The sequence below is a fragment of the Enhydra lutris genome, unplaced genomic scaffold, assembly GCF_002288905.1.
Source record: "Enhydra lutris kenyoni isolate GAN:26980312 unplaced genomic scaffold, ASM228890v2 scaffoldscaffold5, whole genome shotgun sequence".
NCBI lineage: Eukaryota > Metazoa > Chordata > Mammalia > Carnivora > Mustelidae > Enhydra > Enhydra lutris.
Genome location: NW_019154089.1, coordinates 36,894,262 through 36,911,575, shown reverse-complemented (window position 1 = coordinate 36,911,575; position 17,314 = coordinate 36,894,262). Strand labels below are relative to the sequence as shown.

General features: G+C 54.8%; 1 protein-coding gene across 1 annotated transcript in view; it reads right to left on the bottom strand.

Moving 5' to 3' along the window:
• LOC111140850 (colony stimulating factor 1 receptor) overlaps window positions 1-17,314 on the bottom strand; it is a 29,476-nt gene that overhangs the window by 11,111 nt on the left and 1,051 nt on the right. Inside the window, 9 exon segments of the mRNA XM_022493068.1 lie at window positions 2,284-2,399; window positions 4,131-4,318; window positions 4,410-4,531; window positions 4,690-4,831; window positions 7,394-7,580; window positions 10,937-11,096; window positions 11,732-11,868; window positions 13,237-13,521; window positions 13,970-14,227. Of these exon segments, the coding sequence (XP_022348776.1) occupies window positions 2,284-2,399; window positions 4,131-4,318; window positions 4,410-4,531; window positions 4,690-4,831; window positions 7,394-7,580; window positions 10,937-11,096; window positions 11,732-11,868; window positions 13,237-13,521; window positions 13,970-14,227 (1,595 nt within the window).

The following is a 17,314-nucleotide window of genomic DNA, read 5'->3' as shown; positions in this document are numbered from 1 at the left end:
GGGCTGGAGAGGGAACTGGGCCTTCTCCAGAATCTCGGCAGAATTGTCCTGGGCTGAGGCCACAGCTCTGTGGGGCACTGGGAGGCAGTTTTCTGTTCCATAAAAGGAAGAAGCTGTTCAGAGAAGGAACTCATAAGAGTGAGTTAAGGCCTGTCCACAGGGGTGGGTGAGTGAGGCCGGACAACCACTGTGAGTGTGTGGTCAAGGAGGTGCCCAACCTCAGACACTCCTACAATCCCAAGAAGTGTGAGCTAACTCAGGTTCCCTACAGTCAGCTTTCTCTTGGGCCAAGGGCGTGCAGGGTCCACCCTGAGCACTGTATCCAGCACCCTGCTAAATCCCCTGCATGCGGTCCATCACTGAATCCTGACAGCCTGGCGGGGTGGCCTCCATTATTAAACCCATTTCACAGATGGAGAAACAGAGGCAGAGAACCGCCCCCCCCCAACTTCCCCAGAGTTACAATAGCTGGAGACTAGCAGAGGCAGGACCCACATCCGTCCAATTCCCAACCCCTGGCTCTTAAACCAGAGGCGGAAGACTGTGACTTCCATGGTACAGGTAGGGAAACTGAGGACCAGAGTGGGCAGTGAGTCAGTCAAGGTCGCATGGCAAGACAGTTTCAGAGCTGGACCCAGATCCCAGGACCTTTGTTTCTTGGAGTCTGCCTTCAGAGCTGCCTCTCCACGCTGGGTTCTGGCATGAGCATGAGAGCTGCTCCTATGGGCCCCTACATCCCATCCACAGTGTCTTAGTCCTCTTCTCATAGTAAAACCCCCAAGGCAGGGGTGCAGAAGAGAAAATGCAGAGGAGGGGCGCCTGAGTGGCTCAGTGGGTTAAAGCCTCTGCCTTCGGCTCGGGTCATGATCCCAGGGTCCTGGGATCGAGCCCCGCATCGGGCTCTCTGCTCCGTGGGGAGCCTGCTTCCTCCTCTCTCTGCTTGCCTCTCTGCCTACTTGTGATCTCTGTCTGCCGAATAAATAAATAAAATCTTTAAAAAAAAAAAAAAAAGAAAATGCAGAGGAGGAGACCCACAAGGGGGGTTATTCACCCCTAAATCACACTGCTCCCTTGTTCAAACCCACTGACGGCTCTGAGCCTACAGGATGGGCCCAAGTCCTTGGACCCACAGCCTGCCTCCTCTTCCAGGCACCAATATTTCTGGAACTCTCTTGGTCCCCCCCACCCTCCCCTTTGCACACAGTGCCCTCTCCCCCAGAGATACCCTTGCCCTGAGTCTTGTCTCCCCTTGCTGCACCACCCATTCTCCCAGACCTGTCCTGCCCATGCCTACCACCTTTTCCAAATGGGCTCCTTTCTCCACAAGGGACAACGGACACCATCTTTCACGTAGGACGGCAGCGAGGCAGGGTGGCAGAGGCCTCGGGCTGTCGTGTGGGGAGGCCCCGGGGACCCTTGGGCCAGTTCTTCCCCCTTGCCAGCCCTCAGTTTCCGTACTGTAAAATACTGACTGCTACAGTTCCTGCCTCCAGGTTGTGCAGCTAAGATAAGATGAGTCAGTGTTTCACATAATGGCTACAAATACGGCTTCTTAAAACCCAGCCTCTGCCACCCGCCAGCTGTAGAAGAGGGCAGCTGCCTCTCCCTCTCAGAATCTCAGCTTCCACTTCTGTAAAATGGGGTTAGTGATGCTGTCCACATGCTGTGACTGTCGAGGGCATTCAGCGAGAGGATGTGAGTAACAGACTTCATGAAAATGCCCCTAAAGTTGCCATCACCAACTCTGAACTGAGTGACAGGCAGCACGCCACACGTCAATGGGCCATCAGCGGCAGCTTCTATGAGTAGTAACTAATGAGGAGGGTGATGATGGCTGAGCCTTCCTCCTCCACTAGACCACCCACCACCTGCAGGGATCCACGGGCCTGGCCCCATGATGCCTTCTCTGTGTGCTTGTGTCCCCCAGGGGGGACAGGACCCCATGTTCACGCTGTCCTGGAATAATCCATCCCTCCCCCAATTGCATCTTTTCCTTCGCACCCTCACTTTTCTGGTTGTTGGACGTGCAACCATCTCCTGCTCTAGACAGTGAACCCCACGAGGGAAGAGCCTCCGAGCCTCCAAGTTTAGGCTCACTCAACACCCAGCGGCCCGCGTTGGTATAGAGATGACACCCATTGAGGAGCTGTTGGCTGAATGGCTGACAGAACGAGTGGGTTCTCGGGGGACTACAGGGTGAATCCTTGCAACCTGGTGGCAGCGTCCCAGGTCTGACTCACTCGGGTGCCTGGACACCCCCATCCTGGCCCCGCCTAGGCTCACCTGCTTGTACTTGTAGAAAAGCAGCAGGAGCAGCAGCAGCAACAAGGCCATGATGGACATGCAGGTGACCAGCACAGGTGTGAAGAGTGGCTCGTCAGAAAGCTGGACGTGGGCTCCTGCAAGGGGTGGGGCAGAGGAGTGAGCCAGCAGAGGGGGTCTCCGAGACCTCCTGCCACCACTGAGATCAGACCACTGCACTGCCAGGAACACAGTAGATGCTCAATAAATGCCTGTTGACTGAACACAGCGTTTTCTCACCCAGTAGCCTCCAGAGCCTCAGAGGGTCTTCCTATAGACCCTCCCCCAGCCAGGGGCCAGGAGGACAGCTCCTCCAGTTCTGCTCCTGCCCAGCCCCAGACCCTGCCTGGAGTCACAGCCTCTGTGGTTGGGGAGCCCCTCAGGTCACACAGTACCCCCTTCTCTGCAGCAGACTGGCCTCGTGCCCAGCTGTGGCTTGTGTGTGTGTGCGCACACACCACACAGATACACACACACACACACACACACACACACACACACATCAGTGATGGGTGTCCACCCCCTGTACCTTCAGGCAGCTCAGACAGAAAGACCTAGAGGTTAGCCTGAAATCTGTCCTCCTGGCCTTTCCCGCGCTGCTTTCCCGAGCGCCCCTTGGAGCCACACAGCCCTTCTTAGGGTCTGAAAGCTTCGCTTATAGCTCCTGGGTCTCCTCCTCCAGATCCATAATCTTACTTCCTTTAATATGTTTAAAGGACACAGTGTCCATCCTCTTGCCCAGATCAACAGTGTGGGTCTGAGGCCAAATCTCACCTCTGCCACTTAGGAGGCATATGACATGGAATGTGGGACTTCTCCCTAAGCCTCCGGTTCCTCATCTCCCAAGTGGGAAGGAACACAGTGCTAACCTCCTAGGGCCCTGTGAGCTCAGGGAGATAATGACTGTGCGGAGCTCAGCGCAGTGCCTGGCACAGGGGGTGCACTCAGTGGAACGGCCATTTAGAAGGTTTGCTGTGGGACCCCAGCAGTGAGGCCGAGCAGCCACAGGCCTCGGGCATGTGGAGTCCGGCCCCAGTCGCAGTGGCTTCAAGGCACCTGCGGGGCCATCTCTGAGCCAGACAAAGGCTTCCATTCTGTGTTGTCTGCCCAGAGAGTCTGGCCGGGGCCTGGCACACAGCGGTGCTGAGTCCCGGTTGGTGGAAGTCTGGGGGGTGCTGTGGGTTTCCACAGCTGCGGGCCTCTCGCGCTCAGACAGCTGGGGCCTTTGTGCCACATGGGGAAAGGCATGCCTTCCTCTGAAGAGACCCAGCCTGCGTCAGCGCCCGGGGCTGGCCATCAGCCCCACCCAGGGACAGTGGCCCTGAACAGATAGGACTGTGTCTCTGGAGGGAAGAGAGTCCAGGAGGAATGGAGGAAGCGGTCGGGGCTGGCGCTGGGGTGCAGTTGGCCTGTCTCTCCCCAGCCTGTAATCTCCATGGACATCCTGCTCCCTGACACCAGGTGAGCGCCTGGCACACAGCTCATGCCAAGTACGTACTTGTGAGTTCATGGGGGAGTTCAAAAGCAGGAAAATGAGCAGAAGCCCAGATGAGACCACGCTTCCAGCTGGTGTCTCCCTGGACCTCATGGCTTCCTGCCCTCTGTTCCTCTCCTCCCTGCTGCTAGTCCCATGGGTTCTAGATCCTCCACCTGGCCTCTGCAGGAGACCTTTGGTCAGGAGGCGGCTGCAGTTGGGCCCAGAGACGCGGAACTCAGTATGGCTGGGACCTGCTCACTTTGGCACTCAGGCCAGGGTTCCTTGGCTCCCTGGGGCTGGGGCAGTTTCCTGGGCCCACCTCCCACCCTGCCTGGGAGGGGCGAAGGCTCACCTACAGAGATGGGCCTGAAGGCCTGGGAGCTGTTCCCCACACTGTTGAGGGCCCGGCACTCGTAAGTCCGGTTGTGTTCCAAGCTCCCCATGGCCAGCAGGCTGTGGACGATCACCTTGTGGAAGGGCTCCCGGCTCAGCACCTGCGAGTGTGAGTCCTCTAGGACCAGCCCTTGGGCCTCATCACACCTGGGAAGAGCAGAGTGTGGCTTAGAGTGTCAGGACACCCCCACGCTTGGCCCCTCGGCCTGGGGTGAAGAGGGAGACCAGAGCTACCTACCTATCCATGTGGCTCCTGCACTCCAGCCATGTCACATTGGGCTGGGGGTACCCGGAGGCTTCACAGAGCAGTGCGTCGGAGCCATTGACGACGGTCCATGTGACCCTCACCTCTGGGGGGGTCTGAGCAGAAAAGAAGGGGTGGAAGAGGGAGGGATCAGCCCCGGAGGTCCCATGCGCCCTGTCTGACCACTCTGAACCCTCCATGCCCATCTGCAAGCCTCAGGGATGCACAGGCTGCCCCAGGGACCTTAGTCTCCCGTAGCCCCTGTCTCCCCCACCCCCGCCCACCTGCCGCATCACTCACATCGCAGCGTGAGCTCAAAGGTCAGAGAACTCTCGCCTCCAGTGTTTCTGGCCAGGAAGGAGTAGCGACCGGCCTCCGAGGGCTTCAGACGAGGCAGGGAGAGGATAGAGGTGTACCTGCACAAAGGGGGCAAGCCATCTGGTGTGAACCCCAGTTCTGGTATGGCCCCTGCAAGACAGTGGGCTCAGACAACCTTCCTAAAGGGCTTTGTTTTATTTTTGGTAAAGTGTCCAGGACACAAGGGCCTTGGCTGAGCCAGGGACCCAAGCTGAGTGCCATTAAGATATAGGAAAACCACGAACCGAATTTCCTTAATTGCTTCTCTCATTTGTTTTAAGATTTTATTTATTCATGTGTCAGAGAGAGAGCAAACACAAGCGGGGGGAGCAGCAGGCAGAGGGAGAAGCAGGCTCCCCGCAGAGCAAGGAGCCCCATGCGGGACTCCATCCCAGAACCCTGGGATCACGACCTGAGCCGCCCAGGCCAACTTGCTTCTCTCATTTGTAAAGCGGTTTTGTTCTGAAGTCTAATAGGAATGATGTCCATGAAGTGCCGACACTGGACAGCACATCCCAGGCCTGCACTAAGTGTACCTACTTTCACCATCGTCACTGGGCTAAGGAGTCCCTGCTCAAAACACCAGCACCCAGGCTAGCTGCTGTTCCTGAAACACCAACCCTGCCAGGAGGGACTGTGAGAGGGATGAGAGTCAGGATGTAGCCGCGGGGCTACAGAAACTGGGGTTCAAGTTCTTGCGCTGTATATCTTAGCTCTCTGATCTTAGACAAGTACTTCACCTCTCTGATCCTTTGCTTCCTTTTCTATGAGGGTGACACTGATGGTAATTCATCCACAGGCTTGGCCTGAAGATTAAAGGGACATACGTTCAGGGTGCTTGACACAGAGCCCAACTCATTGCAGCTGCACTGTTCAACGGTGCCCTTTGTTACAGAAGACCCAGAAGCAGATGCGGACAATATAATTTATTCTCAGCTGATCCCAGGTAATTTTTCAATTTTTTTTCTTAAGCTCTATTTTAGCATTTCCTTAATGGACATGTATTGTTTAGGTAATAAGTTTTTTTAAGTCGATTATAGCATTTAATTATAAATTATACTGGACTAATACATACGGTATTCAAAGGGCTCTCTCATTCAGCCAGACCTTTGGCATACAGAACCCCTCTACACATCTACCTCCTAAGCGGAAAGAATTTAACTTTTTTGCATGACTCAAAGTCACCATATGAACACACCCATCACATGAGCTCAATTTTGTGGCTGTTGGTTGCCCAGGTTTATCCGCCAACTGGCCCCACGCTACCGTGTTTTGGGGGATCTCCATGGTTTCTTTCTGCACTGTCCCTGTTGCATTTGGACCCCTGAAACCTGTCCGTGGACCAACCCCCTCCCAGGGGTCTATAGACTCCAGATTCAGAACTTCTGCTTTAGACAAAGGGAAGCTAGAAATCCTGACCAGAATGGATGAGAAGGGAACTGAGAGGAGAAAAATGAGGACAAGGGAACATTTTTGTCCTGTTGAACATTTTGTTCTGTTTTGATTCTGACAATTGGCAAACTGGAGGCCAGGCATTCATGAGGTCTGGGCTTCAGGAGCTAGGAAGAGAACCCCAGAGAGTTCTGGAATTGGAAGATGGCTAAGGGATTACCTAGCAAATATCTAGCAAATCCCCAAATAATGGCCAACACGTCTCTTCTCCTGAGTCAGTTATAATGAAAATACTGGCTGAGAGACTGTGTCAAGAAGGACTGCCAGGCTGCACTCGGACCCTGTGGGAAAGGGCTCAACAGCGGATTAGAGATGTCTGTCAAAAGCGTGCGAGGGGAATGGGTTGCACGCACAGCACATGCTTGTTGTCCTGGAGCACCGTCCTCTCATTCAGACACAAGTGGATAAAGAAGCTATCGTTTTAACAAATGGTATTGGTGTTCCTCCTGTGGAGAAGGCTCTTACGTAGGAAACTACCTGTGAGGCCACTTTGGAGGGGCAAGTGACACCCTGAGGATGTAAGGAGACAGGAAATGGACTTCTAACATGCTGTGCGTGGGGGAGAAGCCAGATTCTGGAAGTGGAGAGAAGGGAGGAAAGAGGAGATAGAGTCAGATGGCACTTTATGAGAAGCATTTTGAGCCTGTGAAGAAGAATGAGGGAGAAATTCTCAGGGGTGGGTGACCACAGGCCTTTAAAGAATTTTGATGTGTCTGTGTTGGTGTGATGTTGATTCTCTCTGCCCCCCAAGCCCATGGCTTATGTGGCAGACTCCCCTGAGCCATCATTATTAGGAGTGTACCTAGGAGTAGAAATCATGGAACAGTGTCTTCTACATTTGGATTGGCCACGAAAGAAGAGACTGATGGGATTCAGAATTCTTGAGTGAGCATGAGAATGCGTGTCCCAGGAAATGGTAGAATTCTTGAGGGGGGCATGGGACTTCCCAAGGATGTGGGACAGAGGGGCAAGCCAATTTTGTCCTAGTCAAACACAGATGACTGATATTGAGCTCCTAGAGTCAGGGCAAGTGAGACCCAGAAAGGGGAAGGGATTTACTCCAGGTCACCAGGAAGGTTGAGACATGACCCAGTCAGTGTCCTGCCTTCTGGCTGAAGCATTCCCCTTGTGGTTGTGGGGCTATCCCGATGGGAACTCATAGGCCATACCTGTATGTGTCCTTCATCGTGACAAAATTGAGCTTGGACTGGTGGTCAGAGAAAGGTCCCAGATAGGTCCAGTTCAAACCTTGCAGGCCTGGGTAGGCCTCCACCTGGACTTGAAGATCGACCTTCTCACCCACAGTCACCTCCTGGAGGAGGTTCTGCTCGGAGGTCAAGTTCAGGTAGGCTCTCTCTGGAAAGCAGAATACATACAGATCTGACATTAGCGGGAAGATGTCTCTGTTTGGTTGCTCATTTGGTGATCTACCCATTGATTCAGCCATTCAGCTGGAGCCTTCCTGAGTGCCTACTGTGTGCCAGGCTTATAGTCCCCGCCCCTAACCAAGACTCGCCCTCTGATACCTCCCCTCCCACCACTGCCCCACAGAAGTCCAAATTTTTCTCTTTGCTGAGTTCTTGGGAGAACCTGGACAAATTCCTATCCTCCTTGGTACCTCTAGATCCTTATTTATATAACAAAGAGATTGAATATACTTGTGTTGTTACAACTCTTTGAAATGTTTTTCAGTGGCAAAAAAAAAAAGTCTGCTTTTTTTGTTGTTTTTTGGACACCCTCACCCATTTCCCCTTCTCCTGCTAATAGTTGGGGCAGTGAAGCTTCCACATCCAGCTCTAAGGGAGCATGTGACCCAGGCCAGCCAATCAAAGTAGCATGTCCCCTTTGGAACAGTGAGTGGTTTGAGGTAAGTCATGAGCCCATAGGTCCTATGACACTTATTTCCATGATTTTTGTTGGAGTGCTGGGAAAGGAGAGGCCCTAACGTCACTGGGGTTGTCAAGCCCTATATGATAAGGAGTCCACAAGAAAAATGTAGAGCAAGAGGTAGAGGTGAGAAGCAACGAGTTCTTGTCCACATCAACTGAACCCCTAGATACGATTTACCTGACGCTCCTATCCACTAGTTTTTTAGCTAAAAGGCCAACAAAAATCCTCTTGTGATCAGGCTAGCTCAAGTTGATTTCTGTTCCCTATGCCTGAAAAAGTCCAGACTAGTTTCTTCTAATTAAAGCTTGCATGAATTCAAATCAAGTTGCTCTGGTTGAACCTCACAAAAAGGAGCTATGGCAAGGATCCCGCTCACTCAGCCTCTCCATGCCTCTTAGGGAAACCCCTGAAAAGCTTTCTTAAGTCCCCAAGACTTTGCAAAAAGCCCTGGACTATATGATCTCTAAGGGTTCCTCTACTTACTCAGGTCTATGAAACCTAAAGTTCACTCTTGTACCCGGTGATACACCTGCTCTAACGCCCTTATGGCTCCCTATTGCCTCCACCAGACAAAGTGGCATTCAAGCCTCTCTCAATCAAGTCTCCTCTTTATGCCCATGTAGCCAGCCCCCTCTTCCTACACACACACACACACACACACACACACACACACACACAGCTGAGTCTCTTAACATCCCCTGAACACACCAATACACAACAGTCTTTCCTACCTTGGAGGTTTTGTTCAAGCCATTTCCTCCACCAGGAGCCCTGTCCTCTTCCTCTTTTCTATTTAAAGCCTTCTCATCCTTCAAGGCTTATCCCTGTCAGGGGTTTCTGCCCCCCAGTCCAGGCCACAGGGAGCCCTCCCTGCCCTGGACTCCTGCGCCCCTTCTGGATTACACATTCATTAGGCACCACATCTAAGCTACTTCCGGCATCTGCTTCTCCCTTTGGGTAGCCATCCTCTCTGTCCAACTAGCCTGTGAGCTTTCAGGGCAAGGCTTCTGTCCTCTTCTCTCTCACCCACTTGGTCATCTATCTGTCTACCCGTCCTCCATCCATCCTCCCACCACCTCTTCCACCACCGCCTCAATCAAGCCACTCTCTCCTCTAGCTTGGATAATAGCAGTAGCCTCCTACCTTGTTCCCCTGCTTCTACCCTCCACGCAGCACGGGAAAGGCATATTAAATTTCATTACATACAAGTCAGATGATATCACACTCCATTACTCAGACCCTCCCATGGTGCTCCATCTTTCTCAAGGTGAGAAGACCCAAGTCCTTCCATTAGGGCCCTGTGGAAACTGCCACCTCTCCCGCTCACCCCTCTGATTTCACCTGAACCCCACCCTGGCCATGCTGGCCGGCTTGTTCCTTGCACATGGCCAGCACAGTGCCGTTCGCCCTCTGCCCGGGGCTCCGTGCTGCCGCGCACCTGCAAGCTTACCCCTCCGCCAGCTTCACTCCATGGCTCAGATGGCAGCTGACCGGTGAGACCATCCTTGAGGACGCCCTATTTTAAACAGCAAACCCTAGAGAACTGATTTCATCTCCAGAATTTATGTCAGCTCATTGCTGGTCTTTCCCCAGCTGGAGCGCAAACTTCCTGTGGGCAGGGGCCTCCGTGTTTGCAGCCGTGTCCTCAGCCTTCCAGAGCAGTGTCTGACCAGAAGTGGGCACAAACACAAACACGGAGTGACTGCTGTACCCAGGCCATAGGAAACACTCCGGCTCAGAGCCCACCGCCGGGCAACAATTCGCTGGGCTCCTCTCCTCCTTCACCGCGCGTGGCTCCCAGTGCAGGATGGGGGCCACGGCGGAGCTCACATTGACGGCAAGCCTCGTGCAGTGCTGCTGCTCTCGGGGGTGATGGTCATGCGTGCTCTCCCCAACGCCCCTCTGTCTCCCATAACATTGAACACACAAGGCGTGGCCAGACCGCAATCACTCAGCCGGTCTTGACCTTGAGAAACTCTCCCTTAGCTTGTCCAGCCTCCGATCTCCCATTCAAAGCATAGGACATTAGACTGACCTTCTCAGATGACCTCTCCTGTGCACACTTAGTGTTTACTCTGGTCCAGAGTAGATAGATAGATGGATAGACAGATTCACTTAATTCTCACAACTATGAGATAGTGACTGCTAGGAGTGTGGGCTGCTGGCTACCATGACATACCCCGCCACGCAGTCTGATCCCGTCACTCTCTCTTCAACTCTCAATGACTTCCCAACAGGATGGGCTGCAAACCAACACCCGCTTTACCATCTGGACGCTGCCTCCATCCCTGCTTCTCTCTGGCCACATGTCACACCACTCACAGCCCTGCCATGGGCAGCTTCTCTCCACGTCTCTTTCCCTTTGGGCCTTCCACATGCTGTGCTCTTGCCTGTCCTTTCCCACTCTTCTGCCTCGCTAACCTGTCTCTGTTCTTTTGGGCCTAGCTTAGGCCACTTTGTTCAAGCGGGGGATGGGCGGGGCGGGGCTTGGTGTTCCCAGCAACCCCATGCTTCCGGCATGATCTCGCAGGGTGAGCACTGTCTGCTCCTGTGTCCCCGTGATATGGTTGTTCCAGGCATGAAGGATGAATGAAGGAGAGAACAGCAGTCTAATAGGGAGCTCCTGGAGGCCAGTCACAAAACAGAAGGCAGTAATGCCCTGTAGGAGCTCCAGGAGGGGAGCGAGGGATTCTGGGGAAGGATCTGGGAAGGCTCCCAGCAGTGTGGCTCCCTCCACCATCAGCTACCTCCTTCCCAATCTCCCTACACACTCCCTCACCCCAGGATCCCTGGCAGCCCTCTCCCATCACCCTGACGCTCACCTACCACCCGGAAGACCATGGACCTGGAGTTGATGCCTCGGACATTGGTGGCCACGCAGGAGTAGTTGCCGGCATCTTGGAAGCCTACGTGATCGAGCTCAAGGGTCAGGACCTTTTGGTACTGGTTACCTTGGAAGTCGGATTGTTGAGGGATTGTGAGCTGTAGTCAGAAGGAGTGGAAATGGGATAGCAACATTGTTTAGGAATTAGAGAACTCTGAGTTCGAATTGACAGCCTTTAAAGATTACTATCTGCCTTTCCTTGGGCAAGGGACTGAACTCTGAGCCTCAGTCTTCATCTGTAAAATGGGATGAACACCAGCCCATGCTCCTAGGGTTGTAGTGAAGAATAACGAGTTATTACATGTAAATAGGGGTAGACACAGTGGGGCAGGGAGGAGCTCTTAGAAGCTGCCCGATGCCATTTGGGGATATTCCCTCTGCTTCCCCCTCTCTTTGTCTTTCTGAAATGGCCTTTATATTCCTGGGCTTCAAGGTGGCCAAGGAACCCCTTGCTAAGTCAGAGGTGAACCGACCTCTGGTTCTTGTCTACAGGCTGGGGCAAAGTTCATGGGTCAAGGGGGAAGAGTACCACCTCCCCCCACAACAATAATCAGTGGCATGAGCCCAAGTCCTGGTTTTGAATTAGTTATTGACTGGCAGTAAGATCTTAGGGCCTGGGCTATACCCTCAGTCCAGAGAACCAGCTGGTAGCGGGGCTGGGGCGCCATCCTGCAGTGCCTGGTGTGCAAGGAAGATGGGCACCCTTCCCCCTGCTGTCTCCCCACGGACTGACCTTGGTGTCTCCATGTTGGAGGAAGACGTCAAAGTTAACATCAACGTTGCTGGCTGCGCACACGATCTTGGCAGTCTCTCCCTGAATCCGTACCAGCTCTGCAGGTTCCAGTGTCAAGGTCGGGGGCCCTGGGATGACTGAGGTCAGGGGAAGCGACCCATGAACACCCAGGCTGGAGCTGTCATCACTCCGCTCCCTGCCACAGGCCAGAAACTGGCTGGGGGCCCCCCACGTCCCCTTGAAAATCCTGGGAGGCAGCCCAGAGGCCTCTACAGCTCGTCTTGTCTTTGAAACAGACTCTGAGAAGTCCACTCCCCTTTGTCACCACACCTCTCCCCAGTCTCACCCTGTGTTCTGCTCTGGGCACCTGCAACACCCACCTAGAAGGTCCCCACTTCCCCTCGGACTCCTGCACGATGCAGACTCCTCAAAGCAGTCCGAGGGGCCTCTTAGGAACGTGGATTGGATCACATGCATCTCCTGGGCCAGTATCCAGTGGCTTCCCATCACCCTTGGGATGCAAGCCCGGGCCCATGACCGACCCCCCAAGTACCTGCCGCCTCATGCTCACGCCCCGCTCTGCAACCTCACTGGCCTTCCCACCAGAAACTGCACACTCACCCCCCCCACCCCCTTCTGGAGTGCTCTTCCTTCCACACCAGGAGCTGGCAGCTGCTTTCACCCTCCAGATCTTCTGCTCTGAGAAGCCTTCTGTGACCGGTCAGCTGGGTGAGCCTCCCCTAGCCCACACACATCCAGCTTTCTCCAGCGCAACTTCTTGTGGATCAGTCAGCCTGTTATTTGCTCTCTCTATTCTGTCTCTCCCTGGAAGATGATGCTATCCCCAGCAGCTTGTACAGTGCCTGATGCAGAGCACGCATTGAATTCAAGTTCATGGCTATTACTTATGTTGAAAGATGATCTAATCCAGTTTCTCAAGGCCCAGAGACACTAAGGGACTCATCCAAGGTCACCAAGGGCCCAGGGCTTGACAGATGGAGTGCGGGGGAAAGAGACCTAATGGCCCCCTCTGCCCACATGGTGGGGTCCCATGACTTCCCAAACAGGTTTCATGGCCCAGGCACTGTTGCCTGCCACACGGCTGTGACCCTGGCCCTTGTTGCAGGAACGTGATTCCTGTATTGAGCCAGGTGTCGAGCCTGGGGTTCTGCATACTCATGCCAGGCCTTTCAGAAATGAGAATCCTGTGTACCAACCCAGCCGGGGCAAGGGGGAGACTTCAAACCATTATCACCTCCACCATGAAAGCTGTCGTGTGCACCCACCCAGACTATCCCAGGCTGTCTCTTTCTGTCCAGCACAGCTTGCTTGTCTTTCCCCTGCAGGAGCCCTGTGGATGACCATGGTGCAGTTGGAAGGAAGAAGTGGAAGAAGAGGGATGGTCCGTTGTTCCCCATCAGGCCCAGGTCCTCCCTTGGCTCCCGTGTCTGCGGGCTCTCCGGCCCTGCCCTCTGCCCTGGCCTGTCCCTCCCAGCCCCACGCACCTTTCTGCACTTTCAGCCAGATGCTCATCGATGTCACCATGCTGCCGCCTACCCGGGCGCTGCATTGGTAGCCATGGGTCTCCATGAACTGGGCCTTATGGATGGTAAAGCCATACCAGGGCGAGAAGGAGTAGTTGGTTTGGCGCAGGACGGGCCGGCCACGCACCCGCATCAGCGAGACGCCGGCCTCCAACGCGGGGTCGGTGAGCAGGCAGGGCAGCAACGCGTCCTGACCTTCCATCACCGTCACCTCCTCGGCCAGCACCTTCCAAGGTCGGACAGGGTCTGGGGTAGAGGGATACAGGGTTACAACTGCCCTCCCTCCACCAGGCTAAGCGGTGCCTGGACCCTGGGGATGGGGAGGCTCGGAGAGGCTGATGGTTTGCCTGAGGTCACACCATGTACCAGAGCAGCCCCGCGGATACTTCTGAGTGGGGGGTGCTGGAGCCAGACTCAGCCCCCCCTACTCGGTGCTGGGTTACTTTGGGCAAATGACTCGACCTGTCTGAGCCTTTGGAAAATGGGCATAATCGTGGCACCTATGTCACATGGTTGCTATGAGAACTACATTGAATTGGAAGCACTGCCACCGGTCATGGTCAAGGGCAGGCCCTCGCTTGGGGTGGAGCTGCTTTACTGTGGTTACTAATGTTAGGGCCCAGCTCTCTTGCCCATTCTTGGTGGTTCCTGTTGGGCCAGGCATCTTGGGACTGAGTGGGCCCAGAGTCCTCACCTTTGACGTAGAGGTGAATGGTGGCACTGTCCCCGAGTGGGCCTCCAGGCTCCGTGCAGCGATAGGTCCCAGTGTTTAGGAAGGTGGCATTATTCGTGGTCAGGGTGCTGCTGGGGGCCTCAGTGTCCAGGTTCCAGTAGGGGAATATGGGGCCGTCCCATTCCACGCTGCCGTTGCCCACACAATGCAGGGTCACCGTCGTGCCTGGCTCCACAACCAGCTCAGGGCCACTGGGTTCTATCATGGGGACTCCTTGTACTGGTGGCAGGGGGAGGGGCGAGGTGGTGAATAGGGGACAGAAGTAAGCCCTGAGGAGACACACGCTGGTCTAATGATCCTAGCCTCTGAGGTCCTCCTGGCAGGAGATGTGCGGTGCTGGGGTTTAGCTGTGACTGGGGGTCACCTTGAGCAAGTCCTGGCCCTCTCCGTCATTTGCTCAGCCCCCCATTTCTAATCTGCTCATGGAGGGCCCGATGTCCAGCAGCCCCCTCCTCCGAGAAACGGGCCCTGGGAGCTTTCTGGGCACCCAGGCAGCTGCTGTCCCGCGGGTCCTCCCCAGCCTCCTGCCTCAGCCTTCCCAGCTGTGACTGCAACGTCATCCCCACGGGCGGACCCTTTCGGCCCTATGTACAAAATGCGCTGTGTCCCTAGTGCCACACCCAGGACCTGGCTCAAAGCAGGGGGCTCGAACAAGCAATGGAAAAAAATAAGGGAATGGAATGTTCGTGGCAAAGTCCATATGATCCATATTGGGAAAAAGAGAAGGGTCGTGGAATGTCGGCCCAGCAGAGTTAGAAGGGTACTGGGGGTCTTGTGTCGTGACCACTCCCACCACTGGACGTCTGCCCTGCCGCACAGTGGGACGGCTCAGAGGCTCTGTGCCGCGGTTGCCCTGCCTGCAAAGTGGGGGCAATAATTGTGCACATTTTTCGGGATACCAGGAGGATTGAGCACATGAGAGGCCTTTGGAACCTCATCTGTCACCAAGGAAATACTCTGTAAGGGCGGCTCGGCAGCCAAGCCCAGCACGCGGCACTGCTGTGTTTACTAGGAAGCCAATCTCTTTTAAGGAAAATTTTCTTGAAGGAAAAAAAGAGAACTTGAAACCCCTATCAGGCCCTCCGGGAAGAAGGCCCGTTGCCTCTGCCGTGTCAGCATTTCTCCAGGCCTAAAATAGGGGCAAAGGAGGGAAGTGAGAGCTGATTCAAGGCCTTGGAGGGGCAGCCAGGCGCCCCCCGAGCCCGTGAGGGCGGAAGCACATTGCTGGTGTCCAGCCCGGCCCCTAGTTTCCGCTCAGCCCGCAGCCCTTCTCACTTCTGTTTCCTGGCCCTCCTGGCTACCGACCCCTCTCCCACGGAGAGACCCCCGGAAGAGGGAGGGCCACCTGCAACCCATTGGAACATTCTGGGCTGCAGGGCCTGGCTCTGCCACTGACCAGCTGGGTGTCCCCACTGAATCCGACCCCTCCACTCCGGGGACAGGGTCCTGGATACTGCTGCCCCCAGGGCTTCAGCTGAATTCACGGTTCTCCACTGTCCTGCACAAAAGTGGCCGAAGTGGGTTTTTTCCTCCCCATCCCCACCACAGACTCCAGACCTGGAAAGATTTCTCTGTCGAGTTCTTCCAGGATGGCCTCATTGGCGTTTTGCTGTTACACCATCTAGAGGGATTGGCCTCGCTGCCTGAACTTCCTTCCAGTCAGCATGAAGAATCCAGCACACTGGTGAACACTGCCAAGGCCAACGCCTGGGGGTTGCGTCCGCTCTGGGCCACATGACCCCCAGGGAGAGGGGCAAGCATCATTTCTGTCAGGCTGTGGGCGAATCCCAGCCGAGCTGCCGCAACGTGGGTTCCCAGCTGGGGCTTGACCGTAGGGTCACATCCACACAGCCTGACATTTGGTTCTCCCTTACGCTGGGTGCGTTGCTTACCCTCTCTGGCCCTCGGGCTACTCTTCCTTCTAATGGGAATAGTCCCTTTCCACCTGGGAGGTCCCTGGAGGATTCAGGGAGGCCATAGCGGCCCCAGGTCCAGTCCACCGCTCTTGCCCTGGGCTACTGCTTGTTGCGACATTTCTAACCTCCCTTTTGGTTCTGATACTCTAGTATCTAAAGTTTTAAACTTTTTTGTTTTTATTTTATTATTTTTTATTAGTTTTTATTTTTTGTTTTATTTTTAAAGTAGGCTCCATGCCCAGTGTGGACCCCAACGTAGAGTTTGAACTCACGACCCTGAGATCAAGACCTGAGCTGAGATCCAGAGTCGGACGCTCAACCGCCTGAGCCAAAAGTTCTTAACTTTTCAAGGTCACAGTCTCATCCGAGGTCTCAGATTCTGTGATTCTCACTGGGTTCTGCTTCCGCACCCACACGGTTTCAGTGGCACCTTCTCCTTCCCCTACCCTGGCCTGTCCCTCTAGCCCCTGTCTCGGCCTCCTGGAAATGTGGTCAGAGAAATGTGTCCTGTTTTGTCTTGTCCTGTTGTCCCAGATATTCACGCAGGGCCAGGCTGACACCCTCCACTTCTGCCCCTAACTTCCCCCTGCTGGTTTGGCTGGCGGGAAGAGAAAGACTGCTCAGGCCCATCCTCCTTGCGGGTGGGGGCTGGGGCTTGGCGGACAGTGACCAAGATCGCCTTCTGTGCCTGTCTCTCGTCTCAGCTCCCAGAACTGAGATGTGGCCCAAACTCCACTCCTCTCTCTCAATGCTGCCCCCATACTGCACACCAAGGCCTGGGACATAGCCCCTCCTCAGCCTAGAATCTTAGCGGGCCTCTCCCCAACTCTAGGGTGTTTGGAACCTAGCCCTTGACTCCCTCACGGCCACCCCTATACCCCTACTCTCTCACCACTGGTCTGTGGGGCTGAAACCTGAGGCTTCTAGCCTGCTGCCTCCTATGTTCTTTCTTCTGCGTCTAGATGCCGGACAACTTTTCCACCCCCCAACAGTGCTGCACAAGCAGGTGCTGGGCAGGCAGACAGGACAAAGCAGTGAAATAAAACCCATGGGACTTTCTGGAGAGAGGGGAACAGTTTCTGTCTTCATTGGGGTGGTGGGTACCCAAGCACAAGCATTTGTCAAACCTCATCAGACTGTACACTTAAGAATCTGAGCATTCTACTGTATGTAAATTACATCTCAATAACAGAACAGACGCTCAAGCCCAGAAGATTGACGGGGCCACAAAAAGACCTTCAGCGGGCCGTCTCTTCACTGGGGTCCAGATACACCTTCTCCCCAGGGTCCTGCAGCCCCAGAACTATGGGGAGGCCAGAGCTGAGGCTGCTTTCCCATCTCACCCCACCCCACCCCCATCCTAGCCTAATTTCCCCCCAAATAAGCATGT